Source organism: Phyllobates terribilis, unplaced genomic scaffold, assembly GCF_046119375.1.
Source record: "Phyllobates terribilis strain yellow unplaced genomic scaffold, ASM4611937v1 Scaffold_11__3_contigs__length_659146591, whole genome shotgun sequence".
Classification (NCBI taxonomy): domain Eukaryota; kingdom Metazoa; phylum Chordata; class Amphibia; order Anura; family Dendrobatidae; genus Phyllobates; species Phyllobates terribilis.
Window position 1 is genome coordinate 617112230 of NW_027362771.1, and position 23058 is coordinate 617135287.

Genomic DNA, 23058 nt, shown 5'->3' on the forward strand with positions numbered 1-23058 from the left:
CACGCCGCCGGAGATGCGGCCCCGGCTGTCGGTGCGCCGCCAGCAGAGCAGGAGGCAGCGGCAGATGTACAAGCCGCCCCCTGCACGCCAGCAGGCGCACCAGGTGCCAGGCCAGACCCCCCTTTTACAGGGGATCCAGCCCGAGCACCACCACAGATCACACCCACCGTCGGGCCGCCCTCCGCGCCATGCTCCATATCAGACACCTTGGACCCACTGCCTCCATTACCACAAACAGGGGCAGCGCTCTGCGTGCCATGGCCTATGTTCTCCCCGCTCCCTCACTGTGGACCCACAACAGAGTCCAAGCCGGGGTGGGTGGCGGGTGCCGCACAACGGGACAGGGGGGCCCCAGAGAGGGGGACATACACAAATTTATGTGCAATAGATGTTTTCTTTTTTTTTTTTTGCTTTCCTCTTCGTCCCCCTCCCGGGTGCCTCATCCTCGCAGATCTCATCCCCGAACGTAAGCTGACCAAAACGTACCGGGGACTCGATCTGCTGGATCTGCTGCATGATAAGGCAGCCCCCCTCACTGCTGCTACTCCCATCCTCCCCCTCGCTCCCGCTGCCCTCTGAAGGGCTAGAATCAGACGGGAGAGCCATCTGCTCAGGGGCTATCCCGCTATGCGATGCCTGGAGATCACTTACCAGGCCACCAGGCGGTGGGTAGGGTGCGACCTCCTCCACGCATACCTCTTCTTCCTCCTCCTCCACCGCCTGGCCGGGGCCCTGCGACCCCTCCAGAGCCCCACCGGTCATGGCTCTGAACCGGTCATCATTCTGCAGCTTCTCCAAGAAGGGTCCACTGCCTGCCAGTATGGTGCTCCTGCGGTCCTGCAGCTCTTGGATGGCTTGCTTGATTTTCCGGACCGCGGCGGATAGCTCAGGCTTCTTGGTGCCAGAGGCCCTTTCGGACCTCTCCTGAGCTACCCTCAACTCCCCCTAGAGGGAACTTAGCTTTTTTGCGGTGTCCTCATACTCACAGAGGTGCGCATGGACACGGGAGGCATAGGTGACGGTTGCCTCCCTCGCCACCTTGGTACCCCAATCAGGGGGCACCGCTGCAGCACCTCTGCTGGCACTCGACCCACCTCCGGAGGGAGGAGCCGCCGCGGTCGTAGCCTCGGGGGTCCTCCGGGTCCTCATGGCGGACCCCTTGCTGCCTCAGCCTGATGTTGTAGCCTTAGCCGGCTTGGTGTTCCTCCCACCCCCCGCCAGCTTGGACCGGGAGGTGGGAGCCGGGGGCCCAGCCCCGGAGGCCAGTCCCACTATGAGCCTTCTTTCCTGGGAAGGGGGCAGACAAAAAGTCCCAGATGGAAAAAAAAAAAAACCTCCCTTCCCAGGAGCTCTCTCCACAGCAGCACACAGTCCAGGAAGCACACTCAGCACAGCTCGCTGCAGGCTCCACCTCCACCACTTCCTGAAAGAAGCTGCAACAGGCTGAACTGGAATGGAGCCTCTTGCTATGTGCACTTCAGTTTTCTATATACACTGCCTGCCTGATATCTCTGCAGATGGATTAGTCCTCAGAAGGACTGTTTGTCGAGATGGATTTGTGTCTCTAATATAGTTTGGTACACCTACACTAACTAGAAACAAGCAAATCCCTCCCTACACTGTCTGATTGCACAGTAGACTGTGACGAGCATGGTGGCGCCACGTCTGATATAGACCCGATGACGCTGTGCTGACAGCCAATCACTGTAATGCCACAACCAACATGGCTACGGCATTACAGTGACTGGCTGGAAATCCCTGCATGTTCATTGGCTCTGTAAAGAGCGCCAAACATGCAGGGCGGAGACCCGAGCTCCCGCCGAGCAACCCGGAAATACTCGGCCAGCGCCTTCCGCCTTCCCATCTAATGGGTCTCTTAGAAAACACGCGTCAAACAGCTAAGCGGACTTATGAAACACCCTAAAACCGGTTACATTGGTCTTAAGCGCTTTGTCCCAGTTATCAGCTTCAAAAAAGAACTCTTAACTCCCTTTAGAATGAATCCCATTTAATCCGGCTTCTTCTACTCCTTCTTGATGAGGGAGGACACATTTTTTATGAACATGGAAAAGGTTTTGCTTAAGGACCCACAAGCCTGTAAAACAAACATGTCTTGCACGGTTTTAGGTTCTACATCGTTTATGGTCATTGTAGATCTTAACGCTTTTCTCAGCTTATCCATCAAGGTTGACCTTCATAAACATCGGAAGAAGAAGATGATAAAGTAGACACGTCTGAGTAGAACCCCTACTCTTCCATCTCTTCATCAGAGCTAGAGTCTAGCATGACGTCCCGTTTCCCTGAAGAAATATCATGGAGTTCTTTCCACCCGAATCCTTTAATCAAAAGACTTAGTTACCGATAAGTAACGGGATTTTTAGGAACTCGTGACAACACTAGAGAGAGGATCTGCACTTCAAGGACTGGAAACCTACAGGCTATAAAAGGGAGGTACCTCATCCCTCGCATCAGTTGGATGACGGAGCACGAGAGGATCTCCGGTGGTTACTACAACAATTCAAAAAACACCAACACCTCGTATCTTAACATTAAAAAGTGTGAACTTATAAGTTGGGAAAGAATGTAAGGGTGCTGTCATGGGATTCGAAGAATCCAGATACTGGTAAGGAACTACATCTTTTTCGATCACCCACGACAGCACCACAAGAGAATTACAGAGAAATAAGAATTCAGAGAGGGACCAAAGTCTGCAGGACCCTTCTCCCAAAAGGTGAGGTCGGAAGAGGAAATCATATCCAACCTATAATGCTTATAGAAAGTGGAAGGAGACGACCAGGATGCCGCCTTACAAATCTGCTCGATTGAAACTTCCGATCCTGCTAACAAGTTGCCCCGTCAAGGCCAGGAAACCAACTGATGCGAGGGAGAGGCACAGTCTTTTTTTTATCCTATAGGTGTCCTGTCCTTGAAAGACAGATCCTCTCTCTCTCTCTCGCTGTGCCGTCATGGGTGGATCAAGGATTTTTAATTTTGGTTTAATATTGAACCTCGAATTTTCCATTAAGGACAGGGATCTTCTTGATACACTGCTAACATAACCTCTTATCAGATGCCACCAACAGTTGACTCTTGCATGGGGCACAATCCTTATTTTTTTTTTTTTTGTTTTTGCTGTCCTAGATTAAATTTTAAAGACAGAACAGTATTAGACTATAGCTTGTAACTCAATCCATAATCCAGAGCAGGAACTACCATGCTTGGGGAGACTGATTCTTCTGCAGGATCCCTGGGTTGGCTGATGTCCTCCATGCCATCAATGTGGAATGGTGAGAGAAGGTACTGGAACGCCTGCTCCAGAAGAGCGTCTTCAACCCTCCATATGCAGCTTTTGAGCGCCCGCGCCAAACCATGCTGTGCCCACTCCGGGAAGTGATCTCTGATGTTCAGCATCAGGTCACCTCCCGTGAGTGCTTGCTCATCAGAAGATACCCCCTGAAGCTCAGCTTTGGGTCAGTGTCCCCTCATTTTGCGAGTGCTCATCTTGGAAATAACCAGATACCGGTCATCCATCCATAGACCGAGAAGCTCCCCACGCCAGCGTCTCTTTCCTCACAGGGAATCAACATCCTAGCGTACAGGAGACTGCTTCCACCCCCAGCCCCGGTGCTAGACTTCATACTTCCAAGAGCGCCGCCCCCAGGTTAACAATAAATACTACTACTATATTACGTTCCTCGTCAGTCTTCTGTGCTGCTGAGAATAAATGAAGGGAAGCAGAAGCCCAGTAGGACATTCCTATTAAAATCATAGATATTTTAATATACATCTGAACCCCCGACCCAAACCCAGAGTTTTTTTTATATCCTCTAAATCTCCAATTTCCAGAGGATGTGTGTGGCTCTCTCCTTCCTACGTAGAGGGTGAATCCTGTCCATGAACGGCTGACGTGCTGAATGTTCCAGGAATAAACCCGCCACAAAAAGGAGCCAAGAACGGACCATGATCAAGTATGGAGGTATAGACACCCCTCCCCCCCCACAGCAGTAAGAGGAACGAGGTCCTTACAGAACAGCCACCTATGGAGTGTCCTCTGGTCTCTGATCGGCCACTACAAGGGCCCGGGAGACTCAGTTAAAGTTAAATTTGAAGTGAAAGTTTCCTGAACTGAAGGGGTTAAACTCAAAAGGCCACTGTTGGTGGTGTCCGGAGCCCTGCTGATTTTCAGGATCTAGTGGATCTTCTCCAGCGTCGACCTTCTGACGCATTTCTGAAAAATTGAATAGTGGTTACATAAGGTTATATTCTTGTACATAGGAGCAGTATTATAGTAGTTATATTCTTGTACATAGGGGGCAGTATTATAGTAGTTATATTCTTGTACATAGGGGGCAGTATTATAGTAGTTATACTCTTGTACATAGGGGGCAGTATTATAGTAGTTATATTCTTGTACATAGGGGGCAGTATTATAGTAGTTATATTCTTGTACATAGGGGGCAGTATTATAGTAGTTATATTCTTGTACATAGAGGGCAGTATTATAGTAGTTATATTCTTGTACATAGGAGCAGTATTATAGTAGTTATATTCTTGTACATAGAGGGCAGTATTATAGTAGTTATATTCTTGTACATAGGGGGCAGTATTATAGTAGTTATATTCTTGTACATAGGAGCAGTATTATAGTAGTTATATTCTTGTACATAGGGGGCAGTATTATAGTAGTTATATTCTTGTACATAGGGGGCAGTATTATAGTAGTTATATTCTTGTACATAGGGGGCAGTATTATAGTAGTTATATTCTTGTACATAGGGGGCAGTATTATAGTAGTTATATTCTTGTACATAGAGGGCAGTATTATAGTAGTTATATTCTTGTACATAGGAGCAGTATTATAGTAGTTATATTCTTGTACATAGGAGGCAGTATTATAGTAGTTCTATTCTTGTACATAGGGGCAGTATTATAGTAGTTCTATTCTTGTACATAGGGGCAGTATATAGTAGTTATATTCTTGTACATAGGAGCAGTATTATAGTAGTTATATTCTTGTACATAGGAGGCAGTATTATAGTAGTTATATTCTTGTACATAGGGGCAGTATATAGTAGTTATATTCTTGTACATAGGAGCAGTATTATAGTAGTTATATTCTTGTACATAGGAGGCAGTATTATAGTAGTTATATTCTTGTACATAGGGGCAGTATTATAGTAGTTATATTCTTGTACATAGGGGCAGTATTATAGTAGTTATATTCTTGTACATAGGGGCAGTATATAGTAGTTCTATTCTTGTACATAGGGGCAGTATTATAGTAGTTCTATTCTTGTACATAGGAGCAGTATTATAGTAGTTATATTCTTGTACATAGGAGGCAGTATTATAGTAGTTATATTCTTGTACATAGGGGCAGTATTATAGTAGTTATATTCTTGTACATAGGGGCAGTATTATAGTAGTTCTATTCTTGTACATAGGAGGCAGTATTATAGTAGTTCTATTCTTGTACATAGGGGCAGTATTATAGTAGTTCTATTCTTGTACATAGGAGCAGTATTATAGTAGTTATATTCTTGTACATAGGAGCAGTATTATAGTAGTTATATTCTTGTACATAGAGGGCAGTATTATAGTAGTTATATTCTTGTACATAGAGGGCAGTATTATAGTAGTTATATTCTTGTACATAGGAGCAGTATTATAGTAGTTATATTCTTGTACATAGAGGGCAGTATTATAGTAGTTATATTCTTGTACATAGGGGGCAGTATTATAGTAGTTATATTCCTGTACATAGGAGCAGTATTATAGTAGTTATATTCCTGTACATAGGAGCAGTATTATAGTAGTTATATTCTTGTACATAGGTGTCAGTATTATAGTAGTTATATTCTTGTACATAGGGGCAGTATTATAGTAGTTATATTCTTGTACATAGGGGCAGTATTATAGTAGTTATATTCTTGTACATAGAGGGCAGTATTATAGTAGTTATATTCTTGTACATAGGGGGCAGTATTATAGTAGTTATATTCTTGTACATAGGAGCAGTATTATAGTAGTTATATTCCTGTACATAGGGGCAGTATTATAGTAGTTATATTCTTGTACATAGGGGGCAGTATTATAGTAGTTATATTCTTGCACATAGGGGGCAGTATTATAGTAGTTATATTCTTGTACATAGGGGGCAGTATTATAGTAGTTATATTCTTGTACATAGGAGCAGTATTATAGTAGTTATATTCCTGTACATAGGGGCAGTATTATAGTAGTTATATTCTTGTACATAGGGGGCAGTATTATAGTAGTTATATTCTTGCACATAGGGGGCAGTATTATAGTAGTTATATTCTTGTACATAGGGGGCAGTATTATAGTAGTTATATTCTTGTACATAGGGGCAGTATTATAGTAGTTATATTCTTGTACATAGGAGGCAGTATTATAGTAGTTATATTCTTGTACATAGGGGCAGTATTATAGTAGTTATATTCTTGCACATAGGGGGCAGTATTATAGTAGTTATATTCTTGCACATAGGGGGCAGTATTATAGTAGTTATATTCTTGCACATAGGGGGCAGTATTATAGTAGTTATATTCTTGCACATAGGGGGCAGTATTATAGTAGTTATATTCTTGTACATAGGGGGTAGAATTACAGTGGGTACGGAAAGTATTCAGACCCCTTTACATTTTTCACTCTTTGTTTCATTGCAGCCATTTGGTAAATTCTAAAAAGTAAATTTTTTTCTCATTGAAGTCCACTCTGCACCCCATCTGGACTGAATTGTAGAAATGTTATAAATTTATTAAAAAAGAAAAAGTGAAATATCACATGGTCATAAGTCTTCAGACCCCTTGCTCAGTATTGAGTAGAAGCCCCCTTTTGAGCTAGTACAGCCATGATTCGTCTTGGGAATGATGCAAGTTTTTTACCCCTGGATTTGGGGATCCTCTGCCATTCTTCCTTGCAGATCCTCTCCAGTTCCGTCAGGTTGGATGGTGAACGTTGGTGGACAGCCATTTTCAGGTCTCTCCAGAGATGCTCCATTGGGTTTAGGTCAGGGCTCTGGCTGGACCAGTCAAGAATGGTCACAGAGTTGCTCTGAAGCCACTCCTTTGTTATTTTAGCTGTGTGCTTAGGGTCATTGTCTTGTTGGAGGGTGAACCTTCGGCCAAGTCTGAGGTCCAGAGCACTCTGGAAGAGGTTTTCATCCAGGATATCTTTGTACTTGGCCACATTCAAGTTCCCTTCAATTGAAACCAGTCGTCCTGTCCCTGCAGCTGAAAAACACCCCCATAGCATGATGCTGCCACCACCATGTTTCACTGTTGGGATTGTATTGGGCAGGGGATGAGCAGTGCCTGGTTTTCTCCACACATACTGCTTAGAATTATCACCAAAAAGTCCTATCTTCGTTTCATCAGACTAGAGAATCTTATTTCTCATAGTCTGGGAGTCCTCCATGTGTTTTTGAGCGAGCTCTATGTGGGCTTTCATATGTCTTGCACTGAGGAGAGGCTTCCGTCGGGCCACTCTGCTATAAAGGCCCGACTGGTGGAGGTCTGCAGTGATAGTTGACTTTGTGGAACTTTCTCCCATCTCCCTACTGCATCTCTGGAGCTCAGCCACAGTGATCTTGGGGTTCTTCTTTACCTCTCTCACCAAGGCTCTTCTCCCATGACTGCTCAGTTTAATTGGACGGCCAGGTCTAGGAAGACTTCTGGTGGTCCGAAACTTCTTCCATTTAAGGATTATGGAGGCCACTGTGCTTTTAGGAGCCTTTAGTAATGCAGAAATTCTTTTGTAACCTTTGCCACATCTGTGCCTTGCCACAATCCTGTCTCTGAGCTCCTTGAACAGTTCCTTTGAGCTCATGATTCTCATTTGGTCTGACATGCGCTGTGAGCGGTGAGGTCTTATATAGACAGGACTTGATTTGGAAATGCACACATCTATCAGTTTAATTAAACACAGCTGGACTCCAATGAAGGAGTAGAACCATCTCAAGGAGGATCACAAGGAAATGGACAGCGTGTGACTTAAATATGAGTGTCTGAGCAAAGGGTCTGAATACTTATGACCATGTGATATTTCAGTTTTTCTTTTTTAATAAATTTGCAAAAATTTCTACATTTCTGTCTTTTTCCAGTGAAGATGGGGTGCAGAGTGGACTTTAACGAGAAGAAAATGAACTTTTTAGAATTTACCAAATGGCTGCAATGAAACAAAGAGTGAAAAATGTAAAGGGGTCTGAAGACTTTTCGTACCCACTGTATATTAGTTATATTCTTGTACATGGAAATATATATAATACTGCTCCTATCACTTACCCGGGTCTGTTAACACTTCTTTGGCAGCTGCAATATCAATGAATTTCTTCTCGGCTTCTTTCTTGTCCTCTTCTGACTGGAAGTTGTCCGGGTGCCATTGCTGCGCCAGCTTCCTGTAGGCTTTGATGACTTCCTGTTTGTTGGCGTTTCTGTGAGGAAGCGGCCATACTGTCACTCTACCTCCCTGTGATGTTAGCGTCACTCTTTATGGCATTCATCATTTACCTCTTGACACCTAAGATTTTGTAGTAATCTCGCTTCCGGGACTGCTTCAGCAGCTTCTGCGCCCTCTCCAGACCCTGATTTATCTCTTCATTTTCTCCATCCAGTTCTTTCGCTTGCTGAAAATCTTCCACCGCTGCGGAAACAGAAGGAGAGCGGGTGACCAACAGGGCAGAGGAAGGCTGGGAAGAATATGGACATCATAGTGCAGGCCGAGAGACGGAGGAAGGCCCGGAGGAAGAGGAGAGAGAGTAGTAGAGAGAGAGAGTAGAGTAGAGAGAGAGTAGAGTAGAGAGAGAGTAGAGTAGAGAGAGAGTAGAGTAGAGAGAGAGTAGAGAGAGAGTAGAGTAGAGAGAGAGTAGAGTAGAGAGAGAGTAGAGTAGAGAGAGAGTAGAGTAGAGAGAGAGTAGAGTAGAGAGAGAGTAGAGTAGAGAGAGAGTAGAGTAGAGAGAGAGTAGAGTAGAGAGAGAGTAGAGTAGAGAGAGAGTAGAGTAGAGAGAGAGTAGAGTAGAGAGAGAGTAGAGTAGAGAGAGAGTAGAGTAGAGAGAGAGTAGAGTAGAGAGAGAGTAGAGTAGAGAGAGAGTAGAGTAGAGAGAGAGTAGAGTAGAGAGAGAGTAGAGTAGAGAGAGAGTAGAGTAGAGAGAGAGTAGAGTAGAGAGAGAGTAGAGTAGAGAGAGAGTAGAGTAGAGAGAGAGTAGAGTAGAGAGAGAGTAGAGTAGAGAGAGAGTAGAGTAGAGAGAGAGTAGAGTAGAGAGAGAGTAGAGTAGAGAGAGAGTAGAGTAGAGAGAGAGAGAGAGAGAGAGAGATAGAGAGAGGCGCAAACAAAAAAAAAATTGGATGTCAAAGAACTAGAAAAGGTAGGATTCAAGAGAGGAGACAGCAGAGTCTCAGCGAGAGAGTGATAAAGTGAGGAGATGAGAGGGCAGAGAACACAAGACACAGAGCAGAGAAATAGAGGAAAGAAGTGAATGAGGCAGGAAGATGAAGGACTAAGTGAAAGTAAGAAACAGAACGAGAGAAGAATACAAGAGGAAGGGGATTAGAGAAGGAGCCTCAAAAAGAAAGGGGCGATAGAGAGAACAAGAAAGGAAACGAGAATAAAAGAGTAAGTGAGGAAGGTAAGAGACATGAAAGAGACAGTGGGAGAAAACAGACCAAGGAAGGAAGGACGTGATCAAGAGAACAAGGTCTAAAAAATTATGAAAAAAAAAGAAAGGACAAATAAAAAGAGTAACAGAGAAAGAGGGAGATGGGTGAAGGAGACAGAGGAAAGCGGAAATGAGAGAGGGAAGAATTAAGAAGAGAAGCTGAGGATGTCCTCTCCTGTGACCACCGCAGGCCTGGACGGACCTTTCTCGTACTCCTCATTCAGGATGTAGACTTCTGCCCGGTCCTTCAGCACCTGAGAATTGTGGGGGTCTCGTTGCAGAGCTTCTGTGCACACCTTGATGGCCGCCTCTGTGTGCTGACTCTGGGGTAGAAGGATAAGACAGAGTTAGATCTTCTCATGGCCGGTTTGAGGAGGTGGATCATGGAGTGTGTCTCCTCTGTAGGACACAAGGCAGCCGCACCTTGGATAGGCAGTGGCAGATCCGCTCCTTCGCTCTTTTACGATAAATTTCTACTTCCTGCTCCGTCTTCATCGCAGCTTCGAACTTCTCGACGGCGGCTTCATATCTGCAGGCGAATGTCTACCCTGATTATATAACAACTGCGCAGAGTCCCAGTACACGGTGGTGGGGGGGAAGGTGGCGACAGGAGGTCAGCGACACCATTAATCCCTGTCACCGGGAGGCGGTGACACCCACCTCTGGTCGCGGACCATCTCCTCGGCGGCCTCCAGCTGTCGGGACAGCTTCTTCACATGCTTGTAGTGGGTGTGACAATCCTTATCGTCTTGGTCCAGCTTCAGACACTCGCGGACGTGACTGCAGAGGACGAGCACACAGTGAGACGGCGGCAAGCGGCGCCCAACATCCCCCTCTAGGACAATACCGGGGCGTCAAGAGTGCGAATATATATATATATATTTTTTTAACGCTGACTGATATTAACGTCGGCATGTAAAGGGTTAACAGTACGATCAACGCTCAGTCAAGAGCATCCCATGTTGTGAAGGAGTCACAAAGGCCTCAGTCACATCCCCTCACCCCGAGACAGTCGTCTATAAATGGAGGCCGTCTCCGCGTGGAGAAGATTCTGGTTTCGCTTTATATCCTAAATCTCTAGAAAAGGGTCGATAGTAACTTTCTAGAAGTCGTACCTCCAGTAGGGGGCACTGAGGACCCCGTTCTCTGACATCACACCTGTGGAGAGGTGACATCACCCCACAGTGATGACGTAACACCACGACACATCATCCCCTTCCCCCCACCTCAGGCTCTCCTCGTGGTCGCCCATGATGAAGTAGAGCGTGCTGAGCTTCAGGTAGGCGGCCCGGTTGTCGTTTCGGAGCTTGGTGGTGGGCTTCAGGTCCTGGACGGCCTTCATCACCTCACCATTGTGCAGGTAACACTCGGAGCGCAGCTCCCGCATACTGGGATCCCAGGGGCAATACTGGAAGACCAAGGACCGTTACCAGTAACAGACATGGAGGACCCCCGACTCAGATGTGTGGACCCCACAGATGCGTTACCTCCACCACCTTGTCCAGCCAGCTGACGGCCCCCACATAATTCTTCTCGTTATAAGTCCCCCAGGCCGCGTCCCTGAGGATCTCCACCTCTTGGGCTCGCTCCAGCTGACTCTTTGCTTCTTCATTGGAGGGGCTGCTCGCCAGCTACCGGGAAAAAGCAATATGGCGTCAGTCTAACAGGGTGGTCCGGGACATTTCTGCCACCATAGAATCCAGCCACAGCCAAAGCTGCAAGAGCTGAAATCAGACAGCATCCGTCATCAGCTGCAAGAGCTGAAATCAGACAGCATCCGTCTACAGCAGGCTCATGAATGGTGCACTGTGGGTACCCGAGGCACGGTGCAGTCATCTCATGCACAGGAATACAACACATGACTGCAGCTCTAGATGTGAACGGAGTAGAAGAAGTACAGCAGAATTGTGACCGCAGCTCTGAATGTAAATGGTGTATAAGGCCTGGCTTACACAGCAGAATTAGAGTAGAATTGTGACTGCAGCTCTAGGAGCGATACGAGTCTCAATGCTGCTGCACAGAGCGCACTGCATTGTTCTGTAGGAGATGCAGTAGGTGCACCAGGATAACACCACGTCTCCCACAATGCACCTGCTTGAACACAGGAGGGCGCACTCACCACGGTCTGGAAGTCTTCTTTGGCCTCATGCGTGTCCCCCTGCTTCAGGAGGATGTTCCCTCGCTGGAGTCTGGCCTGCAGGATAACAACGAGGGATCAGACACCAAGTCACAATCATAGTCGCCGTCTTGGCAGCGCTCCTAGAGGCAGGGCGAGGTTCTGCAGCCCTGGAGGACTAACACCTGACTATGGGGAATCGGACCCCGGAAGCGATAAGACACTTACGGCCAGGAAGTCCGGCTTCAGCTCAATGGCTTTGCTGAGATCCGGCAGTGCCAGCTTAAACTTCCCCATGGCCAGGTAAACCGTGGCACGCTTGTAATAGGTCAGGTAGTTTTTCGGGTCTCCATCTGGAACAGAAAAATGTAATCATGGGACAACGGGTCGCCGAGGGGGACGGCCAGCGGGGTCGCCGAGGGGGACGGCCAACCCCCGGAGGGACAATGGGTCGCCTAGGAGGACAGCGGGCCACCATAGGACAGACAACGGGTCGCCTAGGAGGACAGCGGGCCACCATAGGACGGACAACGGGTCGCCTAGGAGGACAGCGGGCCACCATAGGACGGACAACGGGTCGCCTAGGAGGACAGCGGGCCACCATAGGACGGACAACGGGTTGCCTAGGAGGACAGCGGGCCACCATAGGACGGACAAAGGGTTGCCTAGGAGGACGGACAGTGGCCCCCCCAGAGGATGGCCAGCGGGTTGCCTAGGAGGGCAGCGGCCCCCCAGAGGACAGACAACAGGTCGCCGAGGAGGACGGCAGTGGGCCGTCCAGGAGATCGGATGGACCCCGGAGGAGGGACAACTAGTCGCCGAGGTGGGCTCTTCCCTCACCCCCTGACATCACATACTCCAGTCACAGCCTGAGCTGCAATCACAGCTTTACTGGTCTCCTGTTAAACGTCAGACACTCAGCGTCCTCGACTGTACGGCATCATGGCACAAAAGGGATGGACAGCTCTGGATGTGACTGGAGGATAGGACATAAGATAACAGTAGAATAGTGAGTGCAGCTGTGGAGGTGACTGGAGGATAAAACATGATGTAACAGCAGAATTTATGGTGAATGCAGCTTGTGATGTGACTCAAGTATGAAACATGAAAGCAGCATAAATGTGACTGCAGCTCTGGGTGTGACTGTAGTCTTAGTACAATGCTCACAGTACTAGGCTGCTCTCCCATCATTTCCCAGTGCTGAGGATGCTAGGAGTGATTGCCCCTGCAGTATATTATTCCCGGTGTCAGTACTGACCTCTCGCCTGCAGGGAGCCGAGCTCTGCACCATTGCCTGCCCTGTCAGTCAGTGCCAGATGTGCTGCCCCCTGGTGTGCAGTCCCTGCCCTGCAGCACCTCTGTCCTGGTCACACCCTGTGCATATATACACACGCCCCGTGCACTCACCCACAGCCGCGTGGTAATGGGACAGCGCCTCAGCCAGTTGTCCCGCAGCCAAGAGCTTCCGGCCCGTCTCCAGATGACTCTCCACCTCCGCCTGCCCGGCAGCCAGAGACCCTGCAGGGATAAGAGGACACGGCGTGACCACCGGGGGCGCTGAAAGCCCAGACCGACCCCGGGGGCATCACCGCTACAGCCAGGGGGGGGGGCACCACCGCTACAGCCAGGGGGGGGGGGGGGCACCACCGCTACAGCCAGGGGGGGGGGACACCACCGCTACAGCCAGGGGGGGGGGGGGCACCACCGCTACAGCCAGTGGGGGAGGGGGGGGGGCACCACCGCTACAGCCAGGGGGGGGGGCACCACCGCTACAGCCAGGGGGGGGGGGGGCACCACCGCTACAGCCAGGGGGGGGGGACACCACCGCTACAGCCAGTGGGGGAGGCGGGGGGCACCACCGCTACAGCCAGGGGGGGGGGGGCACCACCGCTACAGCCAGGGGGGGGCACCACCGCTACAGCCAGGGGGGGGCACCACCGCTACAGCCAGGGGGGGGCACCACCGCTACAGCCAGGGGGGGGCACCACCGCTACAGCCAGGGGGGGGCACCACCGCTACAGCCAGGGGGGGGCACCACCGCTACAGCCAGGGGGGGGCACCACCGCTACAGCCAGGGGGGGGGGCGCTGCCATCATGCATCATGTCTGACCCCGGGGGGCATCCGTGTATCTCAGGTCCCTATGACAACTCTTCAGGTACCTCAGCCGTGTAGTAGGGACCTGGAAATCATTGTCACACGCGGTCCTGTGACAGCTCAGGAAGAGTTGTCATGGGGTCGGGGGTCAGCACAGAACTCACCGTCCAGCTGCAGGTCCAGGAAGACGCAGAGGAGGGACAGGGAGGACAGGACCCCGCTCACACCGCGCCGCGCTCTCTCCATGGCCGCGCTCTGCTGCACCTGCGGGGACACACAAGTCACCGGCTGCAGGACCCGGGCTGCGGAGCGCCGCTCCGGAGGAGACCCGAGCAGTCACCGGCTGCGCACTCTACCTGCAGCTCAGCCTGTCAGCCCTCAGCGCGGCACATCCCCTGCACACAGACACTGCAGCACTTCCGCTTCCGGCTGTCACACACCCGCATCTGACAACCACTCCAGGAGCCGCATCCGGGAGCGTCAGCCCTGGCCAATCAGCGGCCAGCCTGAGATAGCGTGGGGGACGCTAATTGGCTAAAAGCTTAAAACAGCATGACGTCATTGCCACACCTTCTTTTCTTTTTTCCCACTTTCACTTCTCGTGTATCCTTGGTGATGATTAGCAGCGCCCTGTGATTGGTGGATCGGAATTTAGGACTCCACCTTTCCTCGTTCTTATTGGATGTTGACGCTTCGCATGGCTTAGTATCTTTGCCACCTGCTGGATTCTCATTGGTCACGATTATTTTATGTAAATTACTCTCGTCGCCCACTTTTTCAAACTGTTGGTTTGATTGGTCGCCTCTGACAATTAAACTGTCCATAGCATCACGTGACTTCGTCTGTGTAATGACGCTGCGCCACCTGGAGTGGAAATAATATATGTATAGGTTTAAATAGTTAGCAGCATGATGGCTCTGCGCCGCCTGGTGGACAATGGCGGCATTACAAGTATGTGGACTGTGCAGGTAATACAGCTGTAGATTGTAATGTATTGATTGTGCAACTATATGATGACACAGCGCCTCCTTTGTGCACAATGCGGTATTACACGTTTATGGAGGACACAGCGCCGCCTTGTGGACAGGTCAGGTAATACAGCTGTAGAATATAATGTATTGATTGCGCAACTGTATGATGACACAGCGCCTGTTGGTGGAAATAGCGGTATGACAAATGTATGGTAGACACAGCGCCGCCTGATGGACAATGCCGGTATTACATGTGTATGGATGACACAGTGCCCCTTGGTGGACAATGCAAGTAATACAGCTGTACAATATAATGTATTAATTGTGCAGCTGTATGATGATACAGCGCCGCCTGGTGGACAATGTTGGTATTACACATGTATGGATGACACAGCGCCTTTTGATGGACAGTGCAGGTAATGCAGCTGTACAATATAATGTATTAATTGTGCAGCTGTATGATGACACAGCGCCGCCTGGAGGATGATGAAGGTAGTGCAAAACATTATTTGTCCTTCACTTTACCTTATAATATACTGAAAAACAAGAAAAAAATGGGGAAATGGTGAAAACAAAACACATTTTGTTTTTGGGATTTTGTTTTTATGATGTTGATTTTAATATAAAAATGACCTGGAGATGGGATTATTCAGGTTTAATGCGATTACAGCCGTATCAAACGTGTTAATTTATTTTTTAAACTTTAATGGTGAAAAAAAAATGTCAGTTTTTTTTCATTTTTTTTCTGGAGGCCCCACTGAGAAGCGCTCGTTTTGGCATTCACCGATAACAAATATACTTTTTTTTAAATTTTTTTTTTAAAATTATATTCTTTGTTTTTATCGATCGACAATTTTTAATTTAATTTTTTTCTATCATTTAGTGTTTTTGAAAACTTATTTTTTTCTCTTTATTTATTTATTTTTTACGTGCTATATACTGCAATACTACAGTAATGATGGGCTTCTGGTAGGGCTCACAGGGTGAGGTGGATTCATGGCGCCGTGGGTCAGATTGGCAGCTGAAGGCTGGCGTAACACCAAGGATTTGGACAACGGGCTATGCTAGACGGCAGACAAACAAGCGAAACAGGACACACTTGAGCCAGGGGGGCAAATGAAGAGGAAAGTGTCATGTCTGAAGTAGGGTTCAGATGTAAGTACAGAATCCACAGCAGATTGTAGCGTAATGTAAACTGTCTCTAGTAACATTTTGTGATGCTTACAGCAAACGATGGGTTGACCAACAGGTCACAGAAGCAGCAGATGCAAGTTATAGAATCCACAACAGATTGCAATGTAATGTAAACTGTCTCTAATAACATTTTGTGATGCTTACAGCAAACGATGGGTTGACATTTTGGAGTAACACATGGACAGCAGATTGCAACGTAATGTGAACAGACGCTAATAGCTGTTATTGATGCTTATAGCAAATGATGGTTACCAGCTGGCCTTGTGGAGCAGTAGATTCACGTTATGAAATACATAACAAATTGCAATGTAGTGTGAACAGTGTCTAATAACGGTTCATAATGCTTACAGCAAACAATGGATTAACCAGCAGGTCACAGGAGCAGCAGCTTCATGTTATAGAATCCATAGCAAATTGCAATGTAATGTGAAAAACGGTAATAACAGTTGTTGATGCTTATAGCAAACAATGAGTTAACCAGCAGGGTTTGTTAAGCTAGATGCAAATAGTAGAAATCACAGCAGTCTGAAAAGATGGTAGCATCAGAAGAAACTGGATGGTGGCAAACGTTTAACGACAACGGACCACATTACAGTCCCATTAATCGGTCTCAGGGGTATGTCTAAGAGGGCCTTTAAAGGTCATGGGAGATGATGTCACTGAAGAACGCCAGGCTACTTTTGAGACAATGAAGTGGAGCACAATGAAGGGCAGCAGCCATAGGGGAAGGGAGCGGAGCCTGGTCCAGATAGATGAGAAAGATGTGTAACAGCTGCACAGAAGTACAAAGATGTTAGTGATGGGAGTCTTCAGAAGACCCCCTGCAATCGCTTCCCAGGTCATTGAGTCAGGGATGTCTGACATTAGTAACAGCACTGAACTTTGTAAAGTTTTATTTTCCCAAAAAACAAGGTATATATTATTCATTTAATAGGGCAAAACTTGGTAACTGCTGGGAATCTGACTGCTGGGCCCCTGCAATCCCTAGGACAGTGCTCTGGGGTGCTTGCTTGGCCTCCTCTCCATTCATAGTCTATGGGACGGACGGATATAGCTGAGCATGCGCACTTCCCTTCCATTACTGATGAGCCCAGTTCTCGGGATCACCGGGGGTTCCCAGTGGTCTGATCCCCAGCAAAACTTACTACTGTATAAGAGTGCGAAGGTGGCGCTCCTACTGTGTAAGTCACTGATAGGCGCCAACCTGAATTGGCCTCAACCCCTCTCGAAGAAGCAGGTCAGGACATTCCTGGGCATCGTGGGCTACTACGGGAGATTTGTCCCTAACTTCTCCCTGATGGCAGCCCCTCTGAATGACATCCTAAATGTCGGTGTGGAGACACAGGGGTCTTCTGTGGGCATAATACTACTCAGACAACACAGGGTGAGGGTAAAACAGCGTGGCAATACTTTATTGAACCACAAAGCGGACAATAAACACATAGAACAGTCCCAGCAACCACCCAAGGTGGTGCAAAATTACACAGTCTCACTCTTCCGCTGTCCCACCGAGAATAGAGCAGCTGAAATTTCGGGGCTTCCAGGGCCAACTACCTCAACCAGTGGCCCCCACTTTTTGAGGGCACCCACAAAGAGGAGGTACTTAGGAAGCTGACAATCCATTGAGGTACGTGGCCAGGAGACCCGAAGATCCCAACCTGGCTTCTCCGAACATATCCATGGAACCAGGTGACCGGTGGGTCCCAACCTGGCTTTCTCTTAGTGCATCCATGGATTCCAGTAGACCCTTGGGTCCCAACCTGGCTACCCAAAATGTATCCATGGGTTCTGTGATAGTCAATGGAGCAGATCTGTATTCCTCCAGCCAGGGCTATGGTCCCTTAAGCTGGCATCCTGTAGAATCCAAATCTGTGTTCTTCTGTCTGGAGCCATATGTCCTAGCTGCTGTTCTGAAGAGTTACTCTCCTGGCTGTGATTTTGTAAAGGTCTTTCTCATCATTCACAGGGCAGGGGAAAAAGCGACAGGGGCTCATGTCTCATTGTTTGAGCATTTAATCAATTTGCATAGTTTGTCTTCCATGGCTCTGCAGATCAACAAAATAGCTGGCCTGGTTCAATATGTAATCAGTATATTAGCAAGCATCATGGTTCCATGACCCTCAGTCCCTGTCCTCCAGAGATAACAGACAATAAGTTGCAGTAAATATCAACTCAAGTGTCAACATTCCGGCTTATACAAATAATAGTCTGTCCTTCTTGACCAACCAAAGAAAAACACATAAATTCAAAAGTCAACATAAAGATAATAATGTATTTCTCCTGGCCTACTGAACTTAGACGTATGGATAATTAAGATTAAAAGCTGTGCTGTCACTTTCGGCTATGGAAAAGTTGTCTCCTGAAGCTGAGGCTGCATTTGAGGAAATGGAGTTAGCCCTCTGTAGACAGCCGGTTTTGATAGCGCCGGACTTTTTCAAGTCGTTCGTTGTCCCGATGGATGCATTGGATGTCGGGCTGGGTGCAGTCTTGGCACAGGGAGGAGCACCTTGTCTTAGACCTTAGCCGGAAGCGGTTCCTCTGTGAGAGAAATACTTAATCGTTGAGAAAGAATGCTTGGCGATTACATCGGTACTAGAAGCCCAAAGGTACTAAATTTAGGTTGGTATTCGACCATGCCCCATTGAGATGGAAGTGGGAGGGGAAAGAGAACAATGCCGAGGTAACTTGATGGTTTTTGGCCTTACAGAAATTTAGCTTCCATGTGGAACATAGGCCGGGACGCAGCAAGGCAATACGGATGCCTTGTCAAGGGTGCATTGTATGTTGGCAGAAGATGCCAAGACCTCGGCTTTGGGCCGAGGAGGAGGGTATGTCAGTTGGCATCTGTTCAGCCTATTTATGGTCTGGGAGCAGAGATGGAAACACCTCTGGTATTTGGCCTGTGGCTAGAGGCTGACTAGGTCTGTGAGTGAGAGATGGAGGACTTCTTGGTACTGGTCTCCTTGACAGGAGTTAGGAAAACCGTAGGACGTTAACCCCTTCACAACATGCACCTTACATGGTGTATCTCCCCCTTTGATGCAGGCTCTGGCGCTGAGCCTGCATCTTTTCAGGCACATGACAGCTGATCTAATCACATCACCGTGGGTCGCCGATGGATTGGCATGACAACCCGGGGTCTGCAGGAGACCCCTGCAGTTGTCATTGCCGGGATGCTGTGAGCTCCGCCCAGCGGTTGGCACTCATAGGTAGATGAGCATTTTTGCTAGACACAGCAGGGCTGAAGCCCTGCAATGTGTAAAAGAGGCAATCAGACGATCGCAGCTTCTAGTCTCCCATGGAGACTATCGAAGCCAGTGAAAAGTAAAAAAAAATGTTTTTAAAAATATAAAAAAAAAAAAAAAAAAAATTATAAAAGTTCAAATCACCCCCCTTTCGCTCCATTCAAAATAAGACAATCAAAAAAAATCACACATACACATATTTGGTATCGATGCATTCAGAATCGCTCGATCTATCAATATGTAAAAAGAATTAATCCGATCGGTAAACGGTGTAACGAGAAAAAAATCAAAACGAAAGAATTACATTTTTTTGGTCACTGCAACATTGCAATAAAATGCCATAACAGGCGATCAAAATATCGGATCTGCACCAAAATGGTATCAATAAAAACATCAGCTCGGCGCGCAAAAAATAAGCCCTCACCCGGCTCCAGAAAAATGGAGACGCTACAGGTCTCGGAAAATGGCGACATTTTTTTTTTTAAACAAATTTAGGATTTTTTTTCACTATTTATATAAAAAAGAACCTCTACATGTTTGGTGTCTACGAACTCGTAATGATCTGGAGAATCATAATAACAGGGTCAGTTTTAGGATTTAGTGAACATGGTATAAAAAAAAATAAACAAACAAGTGGAATTGCACTTTTTTTTGCAATTTCACCTTACTTGGAATTTTTTTCCCGTTTTCCAGTACACGATATGGTAAAACTAATGGTGTCGTTCAAAAGTACAACTCATCCCGCAAAAAATCAAGCCCCATATGGTCATATTGATAGAAAAATAAAAAAATTATGGCTCTGGGAAGAAGAGAAGCAAAAAATGAAACTGCAAAAACGCATCAAGAGAATTCATGCCTGTGCCAACTTCAGCCATTGCCAGAGTGAGTGAATCCTTACAATCAATAGCATAGCTGCCAGGGGGGCAAAGGATGCGGTCACCCTGGGCCCCGCGCTCGGTGCGGCCACCCCGGGCCCCGCGCACGATGTGGTCACCCCGGGCCCCGCGCTCGGTCCTGTCACCCCGGGCCCCGCGCTCGATGCGGCCACCCCGGGCCCCGCGCTCGGTGCGGCCACTCCGGGTCCCGCGGTCGATCCTGTCACCCCGGGCCCCGTGCTCGGTGTGGTCACCCCGGGCCCCGTGCTCGGTGTGGCCACCCCGGGTCCCGCGGTCGGTCTTGTCACCCCGGGGCCCGTGCTCGGTGTGGTCACCCCGGGTCCCGCGGTCGATCCTGTCACCCCGGGCCCCGTGCTCGGTGTGGCCACCCCGGGCCCCGCGCTCGGTCCTGTCACCCCGGGCCCCGTGCTCGGTGTGGCCATCCCTGGGCTACACTAACTTCAACTGTATTGGCGTGAGCAGCGCACCAATACAATTAAGCTCTGCAGGAGACACGGATCTCCCTGCTCTACCACCATCCGTTCTGTAGACCACATGTTTTATTAATCCCGCAGTCTACACGGTGACATCATCACATAGTGCGGGGACTCTTAACGTCCGCTGTGAGTGCTGGCACGATGACATCACGTTGGTCCGTCTGGGCCTTGCCGGAGGACTCGTCAGGATCCTGGATTAGGTGAGTATATGATGTTTTTTATTTTAACTAGAACTTGTGGGGACATCATAAACAATAGGGGATCCTCATACAGTGTGGGGCCCTTGTAAAGTGTGGAGTACATTATACAGTTTGGGGGCTAATATGGGGGCTATTATATAGTTTGGGGGCTAATGCGGGGGCCATTAAACAGTTTGGGGGCTTATGCAGTGGCCATTATACAGTTTGGGGGCTAATACAGTGGCCATTATACAATTTGGGGGCTAATGCGGGGGTCATTATACAGTTTGGGGGCTAATGCGGGGGCCATTATCCAGTTTGGGGATAATGTTGAAGCCATTATCCAGTTTGGGGGCTAATGTGGGGTCCATTATACAGTTTGGGGGCTATTAAACAGTGTGGGAGCTAATGCTGTTGTGTGAAGAAAATGCAAGGTAATCCCATGTCATTCACTGTGCACTGCTGGCAGGGGGGGTTTACAGAGCTCTTTGTATGCAAATCCGACACCACTGCAGCTCAAGCAGAGGGGAGGGGGGCTGACAAGCAGGAGTGAGATCCTTCACAGCAGCTGTGAGTGGCACAGGACGGCCCATCCCCCGACCATGTGCTTCCTTTGTGTGAGGAGCTTAATAAACAGCGAATTATGGGAAAACGATATATCTGAGTGATACACAAGATAGATTTTTGGAAACTGGAAGGAAGGGAGAATCCCATCAGCTCTTTCTCCACCGCTCAGCTAGCATGGATATGGAGATGTGCAGCACAGCCTTTCAGAAGCCCAGAAGGCCACTGTGTTTGGTCTCCACATGTAGCAGGGGCTCGGCTGGGTCCGTTGACACCAGAACCGGTTCCATGAGACCTTCCAGTAAGGAGGTATAGCCCATGTTAGCTTTGGAGTCTCCTAGCTAAAAGGGAGCATGAGTGGAGACTTGGGCCTGAGCTGGGGGCAGTAAGGGAATAGCCAAGAGAGTCTAAAAACTCCTGCAGGTCTCCTCCCACCTGTCTTTTCCTAGGGAAGCTCGTGACATCAAGACATGTGGGAGAAGTCCAGCAACCAAGCAGTGCCCACAACCTTCCCCATGTGGCCGCCCATCCCATGAGCCATGCTTTCCATCTACTGGTAACTGACTTTATGATCTGTTATTCTTGATGTACCATGCTTTTGTATTTGTAACTCTGACCACTGTATATGTAATAACCCTTGTGTATATAGTAGATTGTTTAGTGCGCCCTTATGGCGATTAAATATATAATTTAATCTTGGGCTGTTCTTTTATCTCAACCCCGAACCTTACGTCTGTTGTTCGGTCCAATGAACACGCTACCGGGCTGGTTTCTAGCCCAATATAAGTCTGTTATATCAAATAGGAAATGGTGGCAGCTCTATCCAGGCTGACAAGGCTCTGCTTCACTGGAGTAGTGAAAGAGCCTCTCAGCCTGTCAGGGGTGTGAGTGAGTGTGGGGGCTATGTCAATGTCTGTGTGGACCACCTTTTATCACTCCCTGGTGCCTCTCTGTATCCGTGTGGACAGGAGGTGACGGTGTAGAACTGCACCAATCTGACCTTACGCGTCCTCAAGGGGGGTGTGGAACGTCACGTTTGTGCAAAGTGTAGATCTGTATCACGTGCTCCGTCTGGCGTAGTGTGACATCAGGCAGGTGGTGGGGTGTGGATCCACCGGAAGAAGCGGTGACAGCGGGATTCTGTGGGGGCCCCTTGGTGCCATTTCTTCGCATTGGTGGCAAGCGGTGTGGGATCAAGATAATACTGTGTGTGAGTGTTTAACGCATGCTCACAGACACTAAGAACTGCCAGTAGTAGCTTTTGCTGCTGGGGTCCTAAGATCAGCTCAGCACTAGACAGTCAGAGTGCAATTACTGTAATGTGTGTGAGTGCATCAGGTTGCAGTTCGGTGTCAGTGACTGTAGGGTGCAAGGATGGCCAGTGGCACCAGGAGCAGAACCAATAAGATGTCCAATGCTCCAGATGGTAGGGGGGAGGTGGAAGTCCATGACGCTCCAGAAGGAGGGGAGGACCGCCCACCACCTGCCCACCCCCCCAGCCAGGCAGACTCTGACCCCCTCAGGCAAGTTGCCCTTGCGAGTCTCCAGGCTGGGGACAGGGCCATCTTAGAGACCCTCATGGAGGAACGTCGCGAGGTGCGCAAGCACCAGGGATGTCTCGAGGCAGCAGTCACAGGAGAAGGTCA

General features: G+C 48.4%; 1 protein-coding gene across 1 annotated transcript; it reads right to left on the reverse strand.

Moving 5' to 3' along the window:
- Positions 1-3753: 3753 nt before the first annotated feature.
- LOC141167138 (dnaJ homolog subfamily C member 3-like) lies at positions 3754-14392 on the reverse strand. The gene is made up of 13 exons (XM_073654523.1): positions 14244-14392; positions 14052-14151; positions 13200-13310; positions 12021-12145; positions 11796-11870; positions 11164-11307; positions 10903-11084; positions 10337-10456; positions 10100-10205; positions 9879-9999; positions 8532-8664; positions 8307-8455; positions 3754-4228 (listed from the first exon to the last, which is right to left on the reverse strand). The coding sequence occupies exons 2-13, from the start codon at positions 14131-14133 to the stop codon at positions 4089-4091; spliced, it is 1488 nt and encodes a 495-aa protein (XP_073510624.1). The 5' UTR covers positions 14134-14151; positions 14244-14392; the 3' UTR covers positions 3754-4088.
- Between the last annotated feature and the right edge of the window lie 8666 nt (positions 14393-23058).

What these genes read in the sequence shown, in the direction of transcription:
- LOC141167138 (XM_073654523.1), bottom strand. Translation starts at nt 14,133, where the DNA reads ATGGAGAGAGCGCGGCGCGGTGTGAGCGGGGTCCTGTCCTCCCTGTCC. An exon ending in TGAAGCCGGACTTCCTGGCC is followed by an intron (nt 11,871 to 12,020) that starts GTAAGTGTCTTA and finishes GTTATCCTGCAG; the next exon opens with GCCAGACTCCAGCGAGGGAA. An exon ending in GACCACGAGGAGAGCCTGAG is followed by an intron (nt 10,457 to 10,902) that starts GTGGGGGGAAGG and finishes CGTCCTCTGCAG; the next exon opens with TCACGTCCGCGAGTGTCTGA.